General features: G+C 38.7%; 1 protein-coding gene across 1 annotated transcript; it reads left to right on the top strand.

Moving 5' to 3' along the window:
* Window positions 1-1,258: 1,258 nt before the first annotated feature.
* Window positions 1,259-17,186, top strand: KATNBL1 (katanin regulatory subunit B1 like 1). Its single transcript, XM_059819448.1, has 10 exons — window positions 1,259-1,341; window positions 9,439-9,566; window positions 11,008-11,048; window positions 11,416-11,698; window positions 13,116-13,234; window positions 13,407-13,457; window positions 13,542-13,631; window positions 14,174-14,263; window positions 14,687-14,780; window positions 16,312-17,186. The coding sequence occupies exons 2-10, from the start codon at window positions 9,453-9,455 to the stop codon at window positions 16,342-16,344; spliced, it is 915 nt and encodes a 304-aa protein (XP_059675431.1). The 5' UTR covers window positions 1,259-1,341; window positions 9,439-9,452; the 3' UTR covers window positions 16,345-17,186.
* The last annotated feature ends 4,805 nt before the right edge of the window (window positions 17,187-21,991 follow it).

Here is a 21,991-nt window from a genome sequence, read left to right as displayed (position 1 = left end):
AGACATTGAGGTAATGCTTTAATAACCAAATTACAATTTAAATTATCATGCCAAGTTAACTTTTGTCAAAGCCTGCCCTCTCGTCCCCCAAAATTGAGACTAAGGTACACTAGGTAAAAAAATTTCAGCCAAGCAAAAACTTACATACCTATAATAGGGACAGATGAAGTCCCTATTTTACAGGGATGCTGTGAGGTTGCATGAGACAATAACACACTTTAGGTCAGAATTTATGATGGGAAGGAGGACCAAAGTGAGGGGAAATGTGGAATAAATCTCACCTTCCCCTTCGTTTATCACTAAAACAAGCCATTTTTCTCACCAGCTTTAGGTATGTTCTGAGATATCAGACCAAAGAGAGAATCTTAATAAAACCCAAGCCTCAGAAATACTAAAGCTATTCATACTCAGCTATAATCTGGAGCTAGCATGGATTTCTCAGCCTGTTTGAACACCGCACATTCATAACCACGCTTCGTCATTAGTAGCTTGCAGACATGGTGGGGACCGAGGGCTGCGAGGTTTCTGATACAATATAAATATTCAAGGATAATTAGGCATCAGCAAGCTTTCTTTACGCTGAGCAGCACCAAGCTGGAATGCAACACCGCACTCAACAGCACCGGCGGTAGTGACAGGTGCAGTTCTGAATGACGCCTGTCGAGCTGGAGCCAGCTCAAGAGGCGGCCTGCCTTTGCGCCTTCCCTGCGGGTGCTCCTGCAGCGTGAGGGCCCGAGAGCTGCGAGGCTGGGCGCAACCTGGGAAGCGAGGAGGCCGACTGAAGCCAGCTTGGGACCGCGGAAGCTCCACTCCGGGCGGCGAGGAACTCTTCCCAGCAAGAAGCTGGACCCAACCGGCACAGGTGAGGCACTGCCAGGCCAGGGGGCTGGCGGCCCCGGGACGCACTCGGCCCGGCAGACGGCCGGAGCATGCCGCCAGGCCGCAAGGATGGAGGAAACCTGAGGTAGGGCGGCTGCAGCAGCCTAGGCGCCAGGGCGGAGGCAGACCTGCCCTGACGAGCGACCTCGTTAAACACGGAGGCAGCAGCCCGAAGAAGCTTATCGAGCAGCCCAGCCGCAGGAGGCCGGCGGGGCGGGGCGTGAGGAAGCAGCCGCCGCCGCGGCGGTCGCGCCCTCGGCCTCTGGGAGGTGCCGGCGGAACGGCCACCAGAGGGCGCCGCGTGCCAGCGCCGCGGCCGGTGGGGCGTGGCGCGGCGCGGCCCAGCATGCAGCGCGGCGCCGTTTGAATGGCGCAGGCTCCGGGCAGTGGGCCCCGGCGGTAGGTCTCCGTGGTTCCTCCTCCCCCCCTCGGCGTGGCCCGGCCCGGTACCATGAGCAGCGGGTGAGTGAGGGGAAGGGTGAAGGTTCCCTGGGCCGCGGCCGAGAAGCTGGCGCCCCGGATCGGCCGCGGGCGGGGTCCCTAGTGGCCGGGGGGGCCCTCTTGGGCTGGGGCGCGTCTCTGGCCGCTGAGAAACCGGGGGTGGGAGGGGTCTTCGGCGAGAGCTTCCACCTTCCCGCTCGCTGCCGGCTCTGGAGAAGCGGGGCGGGCGGCGCCGTCCGGGCCGCGCTCTGCCTCGCCGGGGCCAGGTGCGGCTCCGGGGCGCCCCGCCCGGTGTGTGGGCCGGGGGCGGGGGCTGCGGGCCGGCCGGCCGCCGCCGGTGGGGGAGCGGGGCTGCCTCCTTCCCGCTCCCCGCGCGGTGGCATGTGGGGCGGCCCCCGCCAAGCCTCCCCCGCCCGGCACCCCTACCTGCGCCGCCCGGCACCGCGGAGACCTCGGCTGCGCCGGTGCGGGGACACCCTCACGGCCACCGGCCGGCCTGCGGCAGAGCCGTCTTCAGTGCTTGCAGTCTACAGCGAGCAAGTTCTGGCAGTTTTGTCGTTTTCTAAAATGGTGACATCAGCCACAACTCAAAGCAAGTGTGTGCAGTGGTGGATGAATGCAAGGAGAGTAGCTTTAGTGCTACCGAAAGGGAGGATAATAAGCTGGGTGTGAGGCCTGCTGACGGATTTTATTCCCTGGGTGTGACAGATTCCGGGGGGGGGGGGGGGGGGGCGAAATCTTCAGATGCTTGAAGATCTGATCCTGTATTAATTACTTTGTTAAAAGGTCTTCAGACCTTTTTTTGCACTGTTGTGCTGGAGTAGTTTGGCATGTTGTTGAATGTAGATCTGAAAGAAAGAAGTTCTGGACAGTGAAGTCTGTTGAGGAGGGAGATTGGGAGGTAGCTTTAGAAACTTTCTGTTGCTGTTTTTGTAACAAGCTGTGCTTTGGAGCAAGGTTAAGTCAGCTTAAAACCAGCTTTCCTTCCGTCTCTTCTTGGAACATTAATTTTGCTTTTCCCACTCCCGTGGGTTTTTTGTTCCCTCGATTCTCTGGCTGTAATTAGGGAAGAAAAAAAAGGAGTTACCCATGTTTAGTAGAATTAAAGCATAACAGAAGACAGATTAGTGCCTCTTTGGCCTTGCTGATTGGAAAGAACAAATTGTTCTAGTCAAAAGCTGTCACTTTAATTTCTTATCAGTGCATATAGTTTTGATTAAAATGTCTGTACTATTATTTCATGGAACTCAGGTTACCATTGGTTTGAATTCCTAAACTTTGTAACTTGGAACTTCATTATAATGTCTTATAAATAAAATTAATAACGTAGTTGATATGTATGTATTTAAAAATCATATATGTGAGTATGCTGATACATATTTATTGTTTTAGTAGTGTGTATATGCACGTGCGCGCTCTCTTGCCCAGTTTTGAAACTTCTCTTTTCAATATATTTCCACTGAAATCACTTATGCTTCTTAAAATTTTAACAGTTTTGTATGTTGGTCCCAGGATAAGAAGCTTCAGTATGAATTAAGAAGGTTTTTTAAAGGCTATAAACATACCATATGCAATAGTAGAAGTGTATTTAAGGGTAACGTAAAAGCAGTCGTGTGATCCCAAGCTGTGTGAAATGTAGTCACAGACTACGTTCAGCCAGGTGGGGATGCGGTGGGTATCCATGCCTCCACTAAGTTTGGAGCTTGAGGGGTTTTCCAATACGTCTTTCTCTGGGTTTGAATTTAAAATTCTTTTTGCAGGTTTTCGAAGCTCTTTGGATTGATCAATGAATAGAAAAAAAAATTACTGTATTTAATTCTATGAGTAGTTTCTTAAAGCTTGTTTAAAATATTAATGTGGGAGCTTCAGTGTATTGGAACTTTATTTGCTATATAACAACTCCCAGATAATTTTAATAATAGAACTTTTCCAATCTTATTCCTGGAGTGTTCATAAGTGAAAATGAACACATAAGTGTCTTTTTTTATTAGTGAAGGACAACTTTAGAAAGGACTAAAACACTGACAAGTAATAATACTTTATGGCTGCTTAACATATCTGTACATGATACCTCCAGGTGCAGAAAACTGGTACTTGTTTATTTGACTTTTCTGTAGAAAATATTTTTTTCCAGAATGTGAATAAGGTTCAGCTATTAGACTCTTAGGCTAGCTCCACAAGGACATCTAATTCACACCTGGATTCATCCTCAGTAAACTTAACTGAACTCTGACTTGTCATTTTCAGAGGTTCATTATGACTGCTTCTGCCAGTGGGCCACATACAAATTCCGTATATAAGAGTAATAGGAAAATTAGCTTAAATTGTAGGAATAAGCTAACTTTAACTAGTTACTTAAATAGTATTTGTCTTTAATGCAAATTTAATGTAATTCCTGTAATTTTTGTCCACACGTGAAACTTTAAACTGGAACAAATGGCCTAACAGGTATAGCACGTTAGAAAATTGTGTCTTGCTGGCATGTAAGACATACTTCTTATAGTATTGCAGAGAAATTTTGTATTAACGTACTCCCTTAATATCTTGAATTCCACTCTTTTTTTTTTTTTCCTAAGAGAATTCAGTATTTAACACCTGGTAAACTGTCAGGGCATAAATTACTAAAAAAGGAATTTTAAAAAAAAAAACAAAGCTGTTTCATATTCAAAGGATGTGGAAGCCTTCTAAAACTAAGAGACAGATGGGTTCTGTAACATTTGTCAGAGTTAAAATGAAAGGAAATTATGCCAAGCTTACAGAATTGCTTCTTTGTCATAAGATAGTGCTAATTTATTTTTGTAGACACGTTATCCTTTTGGAAGTAAATTTGGAATAACCATTCTTGCAAGTTTCTTATGAGCATTTTAAATCTGTTAATAATTAGCAAAATTAGTTGACCATTACTGGTTCCCTGATGTATACCTATTCTGAATACTTTCAAAGTATGAACTCTTCTCCTTGGTGAGTAACAACTAATTAACGCTTTCATCTGAGTCTAATATTGTCATCCTTGAACTTGCACTTGATTTAATATGAAGTGGGGGAGAATCACAAGAACATCTGTGATGGCTAGCGTATGTGGAATGCTACAGGGAAAAATAGCTGTTAAGAATTTGGGCAGAGTAGGACAGGAAGAATGTTTGAGAGGGTATTTACCAATGACTTAAGAAATCTAGCTATTTTACATTTGCTTTGCTGTCATGCAAAGTACTCTGGTCTGTGTTCTGTAAGAAATTAATGTTATGTTAATACATGTGTAGATTACATAACATGCGAAGAAGAGTTTGTCCCTCTCTGGGGGCTGTGCCCAGAACATAGGATGATGGGAGGGAGTGGCAGAGTTTGTTAATACTTGCCTTTGATAGATACGCACTTGAAAGCCTTTCAGTGCTGACTTTCTTTGCTTGATTCTGGTATGACTTGAAGAGTTGTATTGCATCTGGGAGAGATCAGAGTTAGAAAACAGCAGTAGAGCCATCAAGAGAACTTTGCACGGGTACTGGCTACTGGCTGTGAGGACAAATGAACTGACTTATCAGGATATATGGCTGCTGTTACTCCAGTCCTTCTGTTTCCTGAAAATTGAGGAAAGTAAAAGGGGGAGGAAGGAGGATTGGCATCTGCTACAAGAAGTCACCCATGGGATGGGGGAAGTTGGTGGAATGTGAGCCTATCGTCTTAATGAAATTGTGCATCTCTGTTCAGATTCGCAGTCTACTTTGTTACAGTTGTAAAACAGTTTAGGCTTGTATGATGAAAGGCTGAGGCAAAGCTAAAGAGACTTGCATTCTATCCTTGCTTTAAAAAATTTTAAAAATAAACTAAAGGAGTTGCATTGGCCGTAATGAAATGGTACAACAGATTTTTTTGAACAAATACAACTAGCCGTACTCATCATGAGGGAATAGCCAAAAATTCCAGAAGTTAAGGTATTAATAGTTTGATCTCATATAAGTTAGATACTAATGCCAGTTTAAAAATCCTCTGTATATATTCCAAAATAACAATGGGTGGTAACGTCTAAGTTGCCATCCCTAGATGATACCTGATAACAGATAGGAAATGAAACTTGTAAAGTGTTTCATCCTCTAGCATTTGTCTTTTTAATTGCTGGCCAGCTAGCATTTTATCATGAGTTACTAAGCCTTTGGAAGCAAGTTTTGTGAGATGTGAACTATGTTTATTGTAGCAGTATTAGATTTGGACATACCAGATTCTTCTGCTTGTGTTCTGCTCTGTGTCTGTGCTACCTGGATTGTGTTTCTGCATTTAATCAGTTTCAGTGTATTTGTTTTTGTGAATTTGCATGGTCTACCCTAGAACCCATGTCAACATTTGTGTCAACAGCATCCTGTGGCAAGTTCAGCTTGATTTGCGCAAAGAGCCACCCTCTTTTGTTAGTTTTGAGCTTGCCTTCAGCTAGTGTCTTTTGCCCATTCATTCTTATATTGGGCAAGACAGTGAACAATCTCTGTGCAACTTCTCCAAGCCATTCATTTTGTAGGCCTTTGTCTTATTTCCCTTCTCTGCTATAAGCAGCCTCTTTTCTAGACTGAAAAGGCCTGATCTATTCAGTTGTTTGATTGTATGGAAGGTATTCCATACTTTTTTTAACTTGCCCTTGTCTGAGCTCTTTTTTACTTTACTTAGTAGTCTTTTGAGTTTTTGGGTGTGGTTTTTTTGTTGTTTTTGTTGGAGTTTTTTGAAGGGAAGAGGACTAAACCTGCACTCAGTATTTGAAATACAGGCACAAACTAGTTCTATACACTATCATAACAGCATTCTTCTTATTTTTCTATTTATTGATCCATATGGTGCACTGAGCAATCCAAATTATCTAAAGTAAACTGTCATATATCCAGATCTTGTGGTGGGTGGCAATTATTAGCTCTGAACCTGTGATTCTATATGGGAACCCAAAATTTCCTCACGCCTGCAGACACACAGGCTTTGCTTTGCATTAGTCTATAATCATTGCTTCTGCTTATTTTACATCAGTCTTTCTCTAATTCTTCAGTTAGCCCTCATCTTCAGTGTCTGGTATAACTGTGTGTTGTCAACAGTGTTTGTCACCTAACTACTCATCTCCTTCGTGAGGTAATTTACAAATACGTTGGACAGCATAAACCAATGCAGATTTTTTGCGGGATTCCTGTGGTGGTCGTCTTCAGTGTGGGAACTGCTTAGACAGTTTGTCACTGTTCCTTAGCTATTTCTCCATGCAAAACTTTCCCTCTTACCACTTGGTTGCTTAGTTTCCTCAAGAGATTTAAGTGAGGGACTTGTGGAAGGTTTTTGGAATCTCAGGTAGACTCTATCATTTAGCTGTCCTTTATCCATGTTATACTACTTCATACTCTCAAAGAATTCCATTAATTTTGCAGGGCAGGACTTGCCTTAACAGCCAGGTTGAATCTTTTCCAGTATATTATTTGTTTATGTCCACTAATTCTGTTCTTGATTACACTGTTCACTAATTTGCATAACAGATGTCAGTCTGGATCTTCCTTGAGGCCATCTTTAAATACTGACTGTATTTTCCATGCGTGATTTCTTTAGGTACTTTGTCAGCTCTAAGAGAGAGGTTCTGTGCCTTGTTAACAACACAGCTATTTCATTACTGCTTAATGTTCACTGCTGCTTCTGCATCATCAGGGGCCCTCACAAAACAGGTTAAACAATGGAAACCTCTTTAAACTGTAGGACAGTGAACACAGATGTAAGGATTTTACTTCAGTTTTACTTCACTTCCTCAGATGTTCCTTTGTATCTGATCATCTGTTGGCCTTTTGGGTTTTTGTTCCCAGTATTTAAAGAAAGAATTGCTAGTTTTGGCGTCTGTTCTTGTTTCAACTGGGAGGCTAGGGTGCATTATGTTCTTACATCAAATTTGTCAAAGTGTGTAATTCTCTTCATTTTTCTCTTGGACATGTTCAACTTTTTGCAGGGAACTTCTTTCCCTCCAGAATAATCTCTCTCCAGATATCTCCAGTTCAGGTATTTTGAGATGTTATCTTAGGCTCTTTAGAGCCCAATATTGAACACTGATATGCTATTTGAGTTTCCTTGGTAAGACATTTCTTTCTAGCCGTCTGATATTTTACACTTCTATTAAGTAAAAAGCATTCTAGTTTAACAGTGCTGTCTTATATGTTGGAGATCAGATTCTTGCTAACTGCTTAGCATGAAAGAGGAAGGTAGTTTGAGATAATTTATTAAACAAGCAAGTAAGGATAGGTCACTCTTCTGCATGAAGAGTTGTAAGCTGTCAGTGTATCATGGGAGTAGTCGCAAAAATGATTCTTCAGGAACAGAGATTATGGATTTTTTTAGTGTCTGATGGGATGATTCTATGGGGTTTAGCTCTGGTGGTTGCAGGTTGGCCTCCCTATTCCTCTGGAGTTTCTTGCTTTCCCCTCGCTACATTCTCAAACAGGGGATGCAAAAATAATCCAGGTTTTTCCAAGTCCTCCTAGCTTTCTGCCTTCATCATTAGCCTGATTCTAATGCTGGACTTGTTTGGATTTTAGGGTTGTTGGGTTGGGCTTTTCTTCAAAAGCTCAGTTGTTTGCCTCCAAGCTCAAATGTTAATGTACAGTCCATTTGGAGTCCAAATAATGTTTTCAACCACTCTGATAAGCAGAGGACAAGTTGTTTGTTATTCTTGTGGTTTCTTCTAAACTTCAGCGGAAAAAATAATTTTTTACTATTTATTTATAAACCTGGTGGCTGGAAGCCTTGGAAGCATGGAGAGCTCACAGGGTGACAACTATTCTGTTACCATCCCGTAGTACTCAGGAAAAGAGTCAAGTTTAATGAACCAGTTTTAAGCCAGTCTTTTATCTGGAAAAGTATGGACCACCAACTGTTAAAGGTCTTGCCCTAAATAATGCTGCCATTTGCAATGCTTGCTGAAGCCCTTGCTCTTAGGGCTCCATGTTCCCATCTTACAGGGTAAGGGTTTCTGTCAGTAAATCTTCCTTTTTTTGAGAGAGATCTCAATTGAGATTCTTCAGTACTGATCCTCTTCTAAAGAAAACCGAAGCATTTGAAGAATTTTTTTTTTTTGCTGTCACTGTATTCTACAACGTGGAATTTAGTATGCATTATGTGGAGAATACACCTTCTACTTTGTTTTGAGCCTGCCACTTGTTTTATTTGATGGCCTTTAGCTACTGCATTGAAAGATCTTCTGTGGCTAATAAGCTGTTTCCCATCTGGCTTTTTCAGTGCTCAGTGTCTTAGTGTTTTAAATAGTGAAGCTCTTAATGTAGGATAAGTCTGCTACATAGAGGAAGAGGGATAGGACTGTTTGTACTAAAGGTGGAGGGGAAGAGATTGGGGCACTCATCTTGGGAGCAGAGTTTTCCCATTTAGGGGAAAAACAATAAAACCAGAGCAAATGATTGGTTTATGAAAGTATAACTGTCTCAATCTTGGGTTTGATTCTTGTAGAAATATTTGTGTACTTCAAGACAAGTACTTTAGGCATTTTCTCACTGGTTAACTGTGGAATAAAGATTTATTATTTTTTTAATATGCAAAATAGCCAAAGTTATATGCTGAGAAAAAAGGGTGGGGGGTGGATTTGCCAATAGATGAAGGGGAGATGTTTCACTTCCATTTTTCTACCTTTGCTATTTTTGAAGTTTGCCTTCTTCCTGAAAAACAGGGATTATTTTTATTTAGCTGCTTTTCCTCACTTGGAAACAGTTGTGGGACCAATTATTTTTCTCTAGGTGGCAGATGAAATGCATAGTGTGAGATGTGGAGGAAATAGTCTCATAAATTGCCTTATTCTTCTTTGTGTGGCACTCCTCAGTGCAGGTGTACTAAGCTGGTCTGAAAACAAGATCTCTGCCTCTGTTTCTTTGGGGGGGGGTTGGTTTTGTTCCTTTTTTTAAAAAAACTAAATGGGAATTTTGAAATGCTCATCAGCATGTTACTAATGATAAGGTCTCCAGCAAACATTTGCTAAAGGATGATGTCTTGGATTATTTATATGATGAACATCTTGTGAATAGTTCAACTGTTTTAACTGGTTTTGCCAGCTGCATTTGAAGAAAGTTGACTGAATGTTTTAGAAAATATAACTAAATATATTTCCCTTGAAAACAGGGATTTGAGAGATTATGGCATCTGAAGCCCACCATGTTAGAAAACAGAAAGTATTGCATATTGAAGGTCATCCCATTGATCTCCCCAGAAAAAGAATCTCCTCTTCCACTAAAAAGATCATGAAGGAGGTAGGTTGTTTCTTTTTTTCATGTCCTCTGATGAAACTGAAGTAAACATTCAAACAAGTTCATAGTTCTGAGCAGTCTAAAACTAGAAGCACAGCATTTCATGTTCAGATGTTCAGTAGAGGAATTCTATCATCAAAAAGTTCTGTCTTGCCAAGAGAGATCATGGCACAAGTGAGAGGTGGCTAGGTGAAATACCTGCATTGAAAGGGACCTGTCATCTTGTTATCATACAGCTTGATCTCCTGCATTGTCTAGTAACATGTACTTTCACTGGATTCTTGCTAGTCAGAAACATTTTCTCAAACTTCTTACCTGTATTACTAGCTGAAGAGTAAGTAAGGCAGTGGAGTACAGAGGAAGTGTGTGTTTGGGGCGGGGGGTAAACTTATGGTAAGGTAAGTTCAAACAGTGGTGAAGATGCCAATATCCTCTCTGACTGTTTGTTTATTGAAATTATGTATTAAAACCCACATGATTTTTATGAGTCGGTGTACCAAAAAAACCCATAGCATTGTTTTGCTGATGTGCACAACATAAATGCTAACATTAGTATAAATATTCAAATTTAAATGCCTGCAGCATATAAGCATAGTACCTGTTTATATGAAGACACATATTTCTAGCTTGAACATCTTAGTGCTTTTTTATTTTTAATAATATGTTTACTAATGGAAAAAAAGTAGACCAGAATATCACAATTCAACTCATGTTCATTACATGAAGCTTTAAAACATTGAAGATTACTGTATAAAAAAAAGTCTTTATAAATTCATCTTCAAATTGTGTGACTTAATTTTCAAAGGTCTTGCCAATCTGTGTGGCACAACCTTGAATGAATTTTGTGATTCCTCTGGGATATCACTGTTCTATGAAGCCTGATTGGTGTCAGGGTGCTAGTTTGTTTCGTCTGAATGCATTCAGGATAATCAAGCTGGTGTTGTCTACAGCAGTCTTGATTTTTTTTTTTTTTTTGTTGTTGTGCTTTGGTGGGGCGATGTTCTGCTGTCATCCTTCCCAGTGCTAGCATCTGCTGTATTATGGGCCTTTAAATGTATGTGTGAGACAAGGAATGCAATTTTGCCATCAGATTCCAGTAGGCTTTTTATAATAGTTTTTAGTTTGCTAGTAACTAAAGAATCTGTCTCTGATGTCACAATCCCATCTCTTGCCAAAGATACCCCGAGCCTTTAGCTGACTGTGGTGCTCCAAGGACAGCTGTGGCAGAGCTAGTCCACCTGTAGGTCACTGTGAAATACCTGAAGATTACACAAAGGTTAACATAGCTGTGCTTTAGTTGCAGAATAGGAAGAGTGGGTGGAAGGGAGGGAATCTGTGGTAAACTTAGGCCATGGTAAAGCAGGACTTCTTTTTGACAAACTGTGGGAGTGTTTGAGCCTTTTTAGTAACAAAGCTTTTTTATTCTCTATTCCCTTTCTCCCAGGGTAAGAAATCTCCAAAACAGCTGGCTTCATACACAAACAGGTAGGAGGGCTGTGCTGTGTAGAGTCTGAGTTTCAAGTGAGAGGGAGGCAGGGAGGAAGAAGCAGTTTTAAATCTATTGCAACACCCAAGCAAATGGAAGATGAGTCTTAATTTTACTGATGATAATTGGTTCTTGTATCCACTTCCATAATAATGAGTCTCTGCATTAATAAAAGCAGGAGAAAAATATTGGTCTTAGCTCTTACTTCTGATAACGCAAATGTCATGTAGGTATATCTTGGGGATAAAAAGTTTTAAGTAACCTGCAAGTTGACTGCTGAATTCATGATGATATATTTTTTTTACTTAACAAAGTACTGCTTAGGTTTAGAGTAACCTTCACTAAAATACTGCTTTATTATTGCAGAGTAACAGTTGGAAAAACAGTGACCAGTCCCCTCTCTCATTTCAAAGTAGTATATTGTAAAAGAAAAGTTCATTGTTATACTCCAAAGCCCTGTTACAGAAAGAAACAGTTCCCTAAATCTAGGGGCTGTGACATGGCAAATAAAGAAAATGAACTGGCTTGTGCAGGGAATCTGCCAGCAAAACTCCACAACGACAGTCGTACACACTTGCTGAATTCTAGTGACTCTGGCTCATCTCAAACAGAAGGCCCCTCATCCAAATATAGTGGATTTTTTTCAGAGGTAAGTAGAGTTTAAAGAAACTTTAGTTTAAAATAAAAGTATTCCTGGTAGTTTCTTTGTGTGGTTAGCTGTGAAAGTTTTCAAAGAGATTAATTTTCTTAATATATAGATTAGCTCAGGTCTTGTGATTTACGGCCTTTATCTGTCAGTTTACAGTGATAACAGTTGCCAACAGCAGTAGTCCTGCCAGTTTTCCCCATGTTTGTGTCAGCATAGAAGCTCAGATCTGCCAGGCTAGTCTGGGTTAAAATTGTACCAGCACCAAAGGAAAACATGGGTTTGACCTGGTTAGGTTTCATGATCTGGCATGACACATGGCCACATCCATGTTTATGGAAGTGAAGTGTTAGTGTATGGAGGGGAATAAGCTGGTGAGGTAGGATAGGACCATTTTCAATAGTTTCATACACACTAAGCTGATACGGCTAACTTCAGTGTTTGTGTAAGACTGTATTTCTTGTTAAGATTGCTTGATGAAACCAGTGAATGCTTGCAGCCTTCTGAAACTGGCTAAAAGGTCAGATATTTAAATGAAACAGGTTTTATGACAGTGAAGGCCATTTAAGTCCCTTAATGTTGAAGTTTCCATTTCTGTCACCATACATGTTTGCTACCCATTGAGGCTTGCAGGTGTTTAAAGTGAGGTATGGCAGGGAAGATAAGATCGAAGGCTATCACCGTGCTATTTTTTCATGGTACTGTAAGTGTGGGCTGCCTTGAAGAGAGAGCCCTGAGAGGCCAGTGGGCTGGAGGTACAAGTCTGTGTCACTCTTGCACTCCATTGAATTTGATAGTTCCAAGGAAGGAGCAGCAGAATAGTTAGAATAAAGAGGTTGTGGAAAGAAGGGTAAATAAATTAAGACTGGGGAAGATTCATCCTCTGAGAAACTAAAGACCAGATCACTGGCCACAGATGACTGTTTAACTTGTTTGAGAGATGTGGGTGGCTCTGCATTGTTCATTCCAATCCAAGATTTTAATAAAATACCTAAACGTCATTCAGAGAACAAGCTTTTTCAGAAATAAGCCTTTTCTGACAAAGTTCAGAGTAATACATGTAATTACTTGTGTTTTAAACTGTTAAAGTTCTCAAAATTAATAGGCATCTAAGTAAAAAGTTCTCAAAGTTGGTGAGAATTGTAGGTTGATGCTCATAAATGCTCTATTTAATTATTAGATACCTCTCTTTAGATGGCTACAGACCTCATTCTTCTAGCTTTTCAGTAGTCTTAATCTATTTGTGCCCCCTTCTAAGGGAAATTTATGTTTTCAAGGCCATTGTTAGATAAATTTCTAAACTCATCAGCATACAGGTAAGAAAGTATATTTTCATATACTAAATTTATTAAAGCAGCTTATTGTGTTGTTAGCTACTTAACTTGTGATAAACTACTTTTATATTTTCAAAAATATACAGGTTTCTCAGGACCATGAAACTATGGCTCAAGTTCTTTTCAGCAGGAATCTGAGGCTGAATGTAGCTTTAACCTTTTGGAGAAGGAGAAGTATAAGTGAACTGGTAGCCTACTTAGTGAGGTAAACTGAATGTCTCTTCTTTTATATTCTTGAAGTGGTAGCAATCCCAAATATGCTGCAGTATTTTTAGGGGTTCCTTAAATGTTTTAACTTTTTTATACTCATTCTTTAAATCATACTTCAACCTATTCTCTACTAGTAACACTTCTGATTTTATTCTTAATGTTTCTAGGATACAGGATCTTGGAGTAGTAGTAGACTGCCTTCCTGTGCTTACAAACAGGTACAGACAAAAAGAAGTGGGGGATAAGAATCTGCTATAACCATGCTGAAGTTCAAGCACTTCTGAAACATCTTGGTTTTTAAGTTTACAGGAAGAAAAACCATATATTTCAGTTGGCTGCTGTGTAGATCTTTTGCCTTTAGTGAAATCACTGCTTAAAAGCAAATACGAAGAGTAAGTATCAGTTTCGGATGTTTTGAAAACACTATTACTTCCTGGCTATGCGGTGTCCTAGAAATTAATGGTGTTTAGTCCTCTGACTCTTGTTCCTTCTGCCCCTTCTCCCAACCCTGCCTTTCTCAAGGAACAACTAGCTGAAGGGGAGCTTTCCTGTGAACCTTTCTCCTTTAATGAACCAGTGGTGCAAAAACTCTTTTCTGCAAGGTTAAGGACCAGGGGGGACTGGCTTTGCCCTTATGCAGATTTATTTATCCTAAACAGTAACAGAGAATAGCTTCAAGGTTTTAGTATGCTTATAACATGAAATAAAGGCAAAATACCTGAAGAATTTCTACTTTTTCAACAACAGCTTCAGTTTACCACTTTGAAATTGAAAACATAGTATTTAAACTTGCTAATTTGTCTAGATTTTTTTCTTCCGCAATAGAAAATGTGTTGCTTTCTAAGTTGTTTACCAATTTGTCTTAACACTTTAGCTGACCTGTAGATATTGGAGGGGGAGGGGGGAAAGCATAATGTGTAAAATGTTGTTGCAGATACGTGATAGTTGGTTTAAACTGGCTTCAGGCTGTCATTAAAAGATGGTGGTCAGAACTATCTGCACATACAGAAAAGGCAGAGGATGGGTGAGTATAGTCTTGAGATATATTTAAATGTATTTCTGTAGCTTATTCCATCTCAAAATCTGTTTTAACTTTGATCAGTAGGAGCACACATTACCTACAAGAGAAAAAAAAAACTGATAATTTGAAAGTAAAAGCTGAAAAGTACTTAAAAGAAGTTCTGTTCATAAGACACAGGTGGTGTTCGGAAAGTTACTTTAAGGATTGTTATGGTTTTGGGGTTTTTTACTGGAGTTGTAATACATGTAGAACATAGTCGTATCAGGGGTTATACAAATGCTATAGAAGTTGAATCAAAATTTTTTCTGATATTGTGGCAATATCTATCATATAGTTTAAGTCTATATGCAGTATTAATCACGTATTTCAGTCAAGTCTACTAAAATGTAGTATATATGTTATAAAGTGTTGTTCACTCTTTTTCAGAAATATTCACATTTTAAAACAACAATTAAGTGGATTATGGGAACAGGAGAATCATCTTACTCTGGTTCCAGGATATACTGGTAATATAGCTAAGGTAATCCATTCCAGTTGTGTTTAGTAATGAACATAGCCGTGTCACTTGCAGTATTCCTCTCATTTGATGTTATTTATGCTAAATTACTGATGGATGGAAACAGCTTTACTTTATTTTCCACTAATGCTCAAGTAATATTGCACAATTCTTACAGAATTCTGGAGCGTATTCCCTGTGCTAATAGTAGTGTGGTTTAGAATGCTAACAATGAATTTTTTTATCCTTTTTTCTTTCTTTACAGAGAAAGCATTTCCTTAATAATAAAATAGCTAATAGTAATAAGCCTTAATTGATGTAAACAAGGGCACAGATGAGTAGATAGACTGTGAAAGGACAGTTGTTTTCTCTGAAATCTGCTGTACCCATTGTTATAAGTGTAATGCAACATGGAGGATCCTAGCCCAGCAATGTTGTTAGCATTTGCACATCAGGTGACTGGGGCAAGTGAAAACATACTAAATTCTAAAACTTATTTCTGACCTAATGCTTAGAAAATGAGTTTGTGGAGATTGGAAGAGTGTCTCCATCTGAAGTGAATCCCTGTTTGCCTTTCTTGGTACATTGTGGTATCAGTAATACAATGAGGGTGTCTGGTAAATGCATGATTTGCTGCTCATGAACATGGTTTTCTGAGGCTGGGCACCAAGAGTTACACCGAGTAAGAAACCTCTCCACATGGTAGGACCTGATGAAAGTAGACAGTGAGAAAGGACTTAAAGCAGACACTTGATTATGTGCAGGATTTGAGTGAACTTGAAAAGAACTTGCAGGTTGCATGCTTTACTTATATCTGAAGGAGCGTGGAATCTATGGCTACAGAATTTTGTCACTCTGTATCAAACAAATAAGTTATTTCTTGTTCTTCTGGGACTGCTGTGCATCTTTGACTTCAATTTTGATGTATCTACAAAGATAATTACAAACTTCTTGCAGTTTCAGTCAGCAGGGGTGCAGAAGAACGGAGTTCTAACTCCCAACTGGTAGAGCAATGGGAGCTTGTAATATAGACTGCCTAGTTCTTCTGGTAGATCAACGTAGCAGTAATAGCCAGTGTCAGTTTGTTTCTCTAGAATTCAGGCTCCCTTTCTGTTCATTTGCCTACTGCTTAATGTATATCAGGATAGATTGTGACCAAGGCCACCTGAACAAGTCAGGAGCAAAAGGAGTAGTACAAGAATGTTGGAGGTATGGGGTGAAGGAATATCATTCTTAATAAACATGTTTCAAATACTTGATCTCATGATGATGATTTTCTTTCCTGTGCGTGCAGGGAGCAGAGGAAAAACAGACTAAATTGATGACTTTGGAAACTAATCCCACTGTTCTTGCAGGCTTTTTAGTACATAAAGAAATGCCAGTGAGAGCATTAATTGAAAGTAATCTTGAAGTTTAAGATAACTTGTTCTGAAATTTGGCCTAAACATAATTATTCTTGTATTAATGGTCTTGATTGGTTACCCTGCCTCAGACACACAGTCGATGTTACAGCTATAAGGATTGTGACAAACACTTTCTCCTTTTTCCCTTCTAGGATGTAAATGCTTATTTATTACAGCTACACTGACATGATTGGGAAACTATGTGTGCTTATGTGGTGAAACAATCCCCTAAAGTATCCCTGAAATATGTACTATTTCTGAAAGCCTTTTGAGAAATACTGGCAGAAGAGAACTGAACTGTCAAGCTGTTTAATGAAACCACTAACAAGATCCTAACAATCTACTTCACATTGAAGTGGAAAAATGTCTAGTAGGAGCAACTTTTACTTCAGTGAGGTGAAAGTGCACTATGAAAACTGTATGCCTTTGCTGCATTTGGGATTAACTCAGTTACTAGGTATTCATTTAAATGCTACTGTATTTTACAACACCATCGTATAAAAGAAGATGAATTACACTGTCATGAAGACAAGACAGCAGAACCAGTTACAAGGAACCAACAACAGCAATCAGCTTTAAGAGCTTTTAAATGTCTTTCACAAGAAAACTCCAAAATGCACAACTATCTTCCAATTACATTAAAAAAACCCCTTTGGAATATTCAATTACTTCTGTGTTTTAATCAAATTATTAAAGACAGTTTTTGTTTGCACTATTGAGGAACTATACAGCAAAGATGCCTTAATTACTAGTGTTTCAAAAAGCCAATGTATTAAGATGCAAATAGCTATTATGTTCAGATTGTGATGAAAAACTACAAAAATCAGGGTTTCACATTGTGTAGTTAATGAAACATTGCACATATACAAAAATTCATGTATGAGAAATATTATAAATACCTGAAGTTAAGCTTGGATAAACAGTTATTGCAAATGTCAGCAGAATGGTGAATTTATGTCTAACAAATGTTTTTATATTGTATGTGGATTTCTAACACAGTAATCTTGTTCTGTATCATTTAAACTACATGCAAATAAGTAAATATATTAAATGTATCTACTGTTTTTCTTTTCAAGTTCATAAAAAACAATTTCTAGAATAATATCTTCCACAGTACTTTTTATCATAGGTATTTATGTCTGTTGTTTGAAATGTTTACAGCCAGGTGAGGCCATGTTATTCAAATCACACCCTTTCTATACTACCTCCTTTAAGAAACTGACAAAGAGCTTTTGCAAAATTAATCAAGTTCTAGCCTGATCGGTGATGGTAAATTCATACCAACAATAGCATTGAAAATACAGTTAAGAACTCTTTTACTGTCCTATTGCTATCCTGTACTATTTTAATTTAAAAGCTATAGCTTAATAGCTCTGAGGGAGTTTTGATTTTAGCCTTGCTATTACCTTTTTTATTTTGTGATTAGGAAGCATGCTTTTCCAATTAAAACTTAAAGTGCCAGCTGTTCACTTAAATATACATGCACAGCATGTATCACCAAATAGTTTACTTCCTTGAAAAACTTAAGTACTTGCACGGGTTGTTTTCATACCCAGCATTAAGCATATGCACTTTCATTGACGTGCAGGAGAAAAGTCTTCTGGTAGCCCCAAGTGGTTTTTGCTTTACAGACTAAATAAATTAATCTTAAACTCTTGTAGTGGTCAACAGCTTTAGGCCTCCTGTTGCTTCATTTTGTATTTCATTTACATGTCATTATTGCTGACTTCTGAAGGCCAACTAGAAATCTGTCATCAGAACTTGGTGCTTTTGGTTATTTGAATATTCTTTAAACCACCAAAGGTTTTGTGCTTCCCAGGGCAGTCAGCTACAGGGAAGAGTTTCTGGGGCATCCCAAAACTGAGAACTCTGTGCATATCTTGATTGTCCCACATAGCCAAATTCTTTTTGCTAGAATTGTCATGTACCTTTAGATATATTTCACACTCAAAAGAGTTTGAGATAGAACTTACTACTTTTCAAATGTTCTTGCTGTCAATTAAAAATTTAAAGGAACTACAGTATGACATTCTTTTTATTACTTTATTGTTCATTTGAGCACTTAAATGTAAAAGTAGCATAAAGACTAGCTTCATAATTTGGGTAGCAATTGCTGAAACTCTTAGATTATTCCTCAAGGAGAATACTGTACAGGTGATGGAAACTCAGATCGTATTTTCTCCTGTTTTTTTAATAGACAAAATGAAGTAATTCGTGGCCATTTATTTCTGATAATACAAGAAGTAATCATTGTAATGGATTAAAGTGAAATACTCTAGTATTCAAAAGTCCAGATTGCCTGTAGATGTAAATACATGGGCTTATAATGAATTCTGCATGTGGCCATGGATCTACCAAATTGTAACTGTGGATGGTGCTTTTGTTCTAGTGGCAAGGTAAGATTGACTTGAGGATCGTTATTGAGAAACATCTAATAAAATAATGCATTATTTTTAACTGCCAAAAGTTGTATTTTGACAGTATCAATAATACAGTATTAAACATGAAGTCATTAGTATCTGTGCCTTATTTAAAATGAATTTTTTTACTGTTTTCAGGCAGCTACTAGACTGTAAGAACAGGATTCTGGTCTCTCTACATTATGACATGATTTTTCTCCTGATCTTAAAGAACTCATTTAAATTAGTCACGCTGACATTCAGGCTCAGCTTGTTGTATGCTCTTTAGTTCTCAAATGGCTAGGAATCAGTTGTTTTGTAATAGAATGTGTATGTATGATACCTGCTCAAAGGTGACATGAGTAAAATATCTTAATAGCTGTGTAACTATGAAATCCATTTAGTTGTCTCAGTGAATCTAAGAATTAAATTTATGAACAATCATGTGCATAAATGCTAATCTTTACGTGATACTTTCTGAAAATGCTGTTTCTAGGATGTGTGAAAAGATCCACGCAGAATTAATCCTTTATCCTGCATGTTCTTGTGATGCAAAAGCATGTATGTACTTGAGGATAAAGGATGCCTCCGCAAAGCTGTTCTTCATGTTATACCACTTGATATGAAATTAATGTCTTTGAAAAACAGTATGTCTTTTGCCTCAGTGTTCCCTGAGAGTACTTGAGGCTGTTTTGCTGAAAGGGTTTTTATTTGAAGCGTGAATTAGGACTTAACCTATCCCCTAAACTGAAATTAAAGAAGCCTTCCGGCAAACTGCTGCTTTCTGCAGAGCTAAAAAAAATCCAATATTTTGTTAATGTAAAAATCAAAGGTATCGCTGATAGCTGGCTGAAGAGTGGAGGCGGAAAAAGCTACCCCATTAATTAGCTGGGCACAAAGAAGCTATCATGTCTTAATGATTATGTATAGCTCCATTTTGAAGGAGTTACACCTGTTTCTTAGTAAAGAGTACTCTGCAGTAGAACACTGTTGTATCACACAGATACTGCAGTTCCAGGCTACTTGATAGTGCTTACAAATTGTTACTAGTATTAAAAAAAAAAAATTAACATCAGCCCTCCAGGAGCTTATCTTCTGCAGTGAGGTGTAATTAAGATGATCTTTTTTCCTTTCTGTAGCTCCCTTACTGTTGTCAGAGGCTGCAGTTTTTAACACTTGATGTGCAGGAGGGCTTGGAGAATAGGGCATGAGTACTATTTTGTCCTTTCCTATGTTGAGTCACATCAGCCATACTGCATTATACTGTATGTATCTTAAAGCAGACTGTATTTTAATTTTCTGGTATCTGAAGTAGGCAAGTTTGGAGTTACAGGTCTTCTTGAATTTTGCATTTAAGAGATAAAAGTTTTGAAGATGGATGCTACAGTGCTGATTTGTGGTGTGTTGTTTTGATTATTTTTTTTTTTCTTGAAAGGGTGGACATTTTTGAGTGTAGAAACTTGAAAGTATCTTTTGCAAAACTTATATTTTGCAACTAGCAAGTAGTTGCATTTGCCAGTTCATCTTGCCAAATCTTCTAGTTTTACAGAAGACTGAAAATCTGTCTTGGTGTAGAGATTTGCAGCTATATTTTGTGCCTGGTTTTCTGGTACAAAGGGAAGCAGGTGGTTCGTAGTCAACTACTTCAGAATACAAAACCATGCAAATCATCCTACTGGTGTGAAGTTATTCCAACTTTTGTACAATGCAAATTCTTTATGAAAGCATTTGGTTCTTGTGTGAGGAACTTTATATTGAACTGATGCTGCATTAGAGGAGGAAAAAAAATGAAGCCGTTCTTAATAGCCTTGGTAAAAGCCAGACAGAGTAGTTTAATTTTTGTCTTCAGTCTACCTTTCTACACACAGTAATCATTTAGGCTACAGATAAAGATTCACTGAGAGAATAGATTGAGCATGCTTGTGTTGTTGGTGCTTATATTATACTTCATTAAACAACTAATATGGAATAAAAATAAATGGCTTGCTTGCTGTCTTAGAATGAGACTAAATGCAACTATTTTCTCCTCCCCCTTCTTCAGCACTTAATGATGTTATTTCTTCCTCTTCTAGTTTAAATATACTGAGTATGTATTGTTAGAAGCGGGGAGGGGAGGATGAAAATTCTAGATAAAATACAGGGATAGCTATTTAACACTATTCATTTTGAAGCAATTGTGAAAATTTTCCCTCTTTAAAACTTTTCACACAAATTCTGTTAATACCTATTAATTGAACTGGGCACTCATGCCTGCAAGTTTGAGTTTGAACTTGGTTAAAAAAAATAAAGTGTTTTCACTCTAACCATAGCTGCAGTATTTTTTTAATTTTTTCTCAGTACTAAGCTGGACTCTGATACTAACGTGCCATGTGGGAGGCAGGAGGTGTAGCACTGTCCCTTAATGGGATAGGATAGAAATAATCACACAGGCTTCAACTGTTGGAGACCTGGAATATTTTTGTTTTCATACTGACTAGAGTGTTGTAGTATATCTCTTCATGTAGATTGTAGCTGCTGATCATATTGCTATAAAATGAGATCTACTTTCAGTTTGAATATGGTATGTAGTTGTTTCATAGAGATCACTGCTTCAATTCAGTCAGTCATTATTTGGAACACTATAGTGTAGATAAACAACTAACTATTGACATCTTGAACATCTGTACTTTGCTGTAACAAAATATAAGGATGTCATGTTCGTATTTTCCACCTTTTTTTTTCCTTATTCCTTAATTTCAGTGCTTAAAGCCATTTGAATTCCCCTTGGAATTTAAAACACACATGATAAAAATGCTTTTACAAATATGCTTGTGACTTGCTTTAATACACATCTGTGAACAATAGCGTTATTTGAATTTGGGAAGGAGGCTGTTTTCTATATGTATAGGCTTGAAAGAAACAGAACTAGTGGATTTTACTGGGATTGCAACTATTTTCTTGATCATTATTTTTAGGTGAGCATTATGTGTATTGTGAAACAACTAAAACAAATCCAAGTATCAAGATAATGTTGCACTCCAAGACTGCCTGCTCCTGTGGGTGTAAGTGTTGGAATACATAACACACCCTAGCATTGTACTTTAAAGTGACCTGCAGACAGCCTCAGATAGCTCTTGTAATTTAGGTTGATGGTTCTTTTTGAAGTTATATTTAATCTACTGAGCTTCACTTTCAAAAAGTCTGAATTATGTTTGGATCTTGCAGTTGCCACTTTCACTCTTGTTTCAGATATTCCATGGATTGAAAGACTTAGTACAATGAGTATTCCACCTTCAGAAAAATAGCCAGTCGTCTTGTCTTTTGTGACAACAGGCTTTCATCACAGCTCTCTTCTGCATGAGACAAACTTACTTTCTGCAAGAGTTAAATCATTTTAGAGACACTAGTTCAGAGGAGGATTGCCACATCCGAGAAGCCTGTGGCATGTTTGGTT

This window comes from Gavia stellata, chromosome 7, assembly GCF_030936135.1.
Source record: "Gavia stellata isolate bGavSte3 chromosome 7, bGavSte3.hap2, whole genome shotgun sequence".
Classification (NCBI taxonomy): Eukaryota; Metazoa; Chordata; class Aves; order Gaviiformes; family Gaviidae; genus Gavia; species Gavia stellata.
This window is presented reverse-complemented; position numbering and strand designations above follow the sequence as displayed.

Coding starts and splice junctions, on each gene's coding strand:
- KATNBL1 (XM_059819448.1), top strand. CDS start 9,453: ATGGCATCTGAAGCCCACCATGTTAGAAAACAGAAAGTATTGCATATT. Junction 13,235..13,406: donor CTGGTAGCCTACTTAGTGAG/GTAAACTGAATG, acceptor TAATGTTTCTAG/GATACAGGATCTTGGAGTAG. Junction 13,458..13,541: donor CTTCCTGTGCTTACAAACAG/GTACAGACAAAA, acceptor TTGGTTTTTAAG/TTTACAGGAAGAAAAACCAT.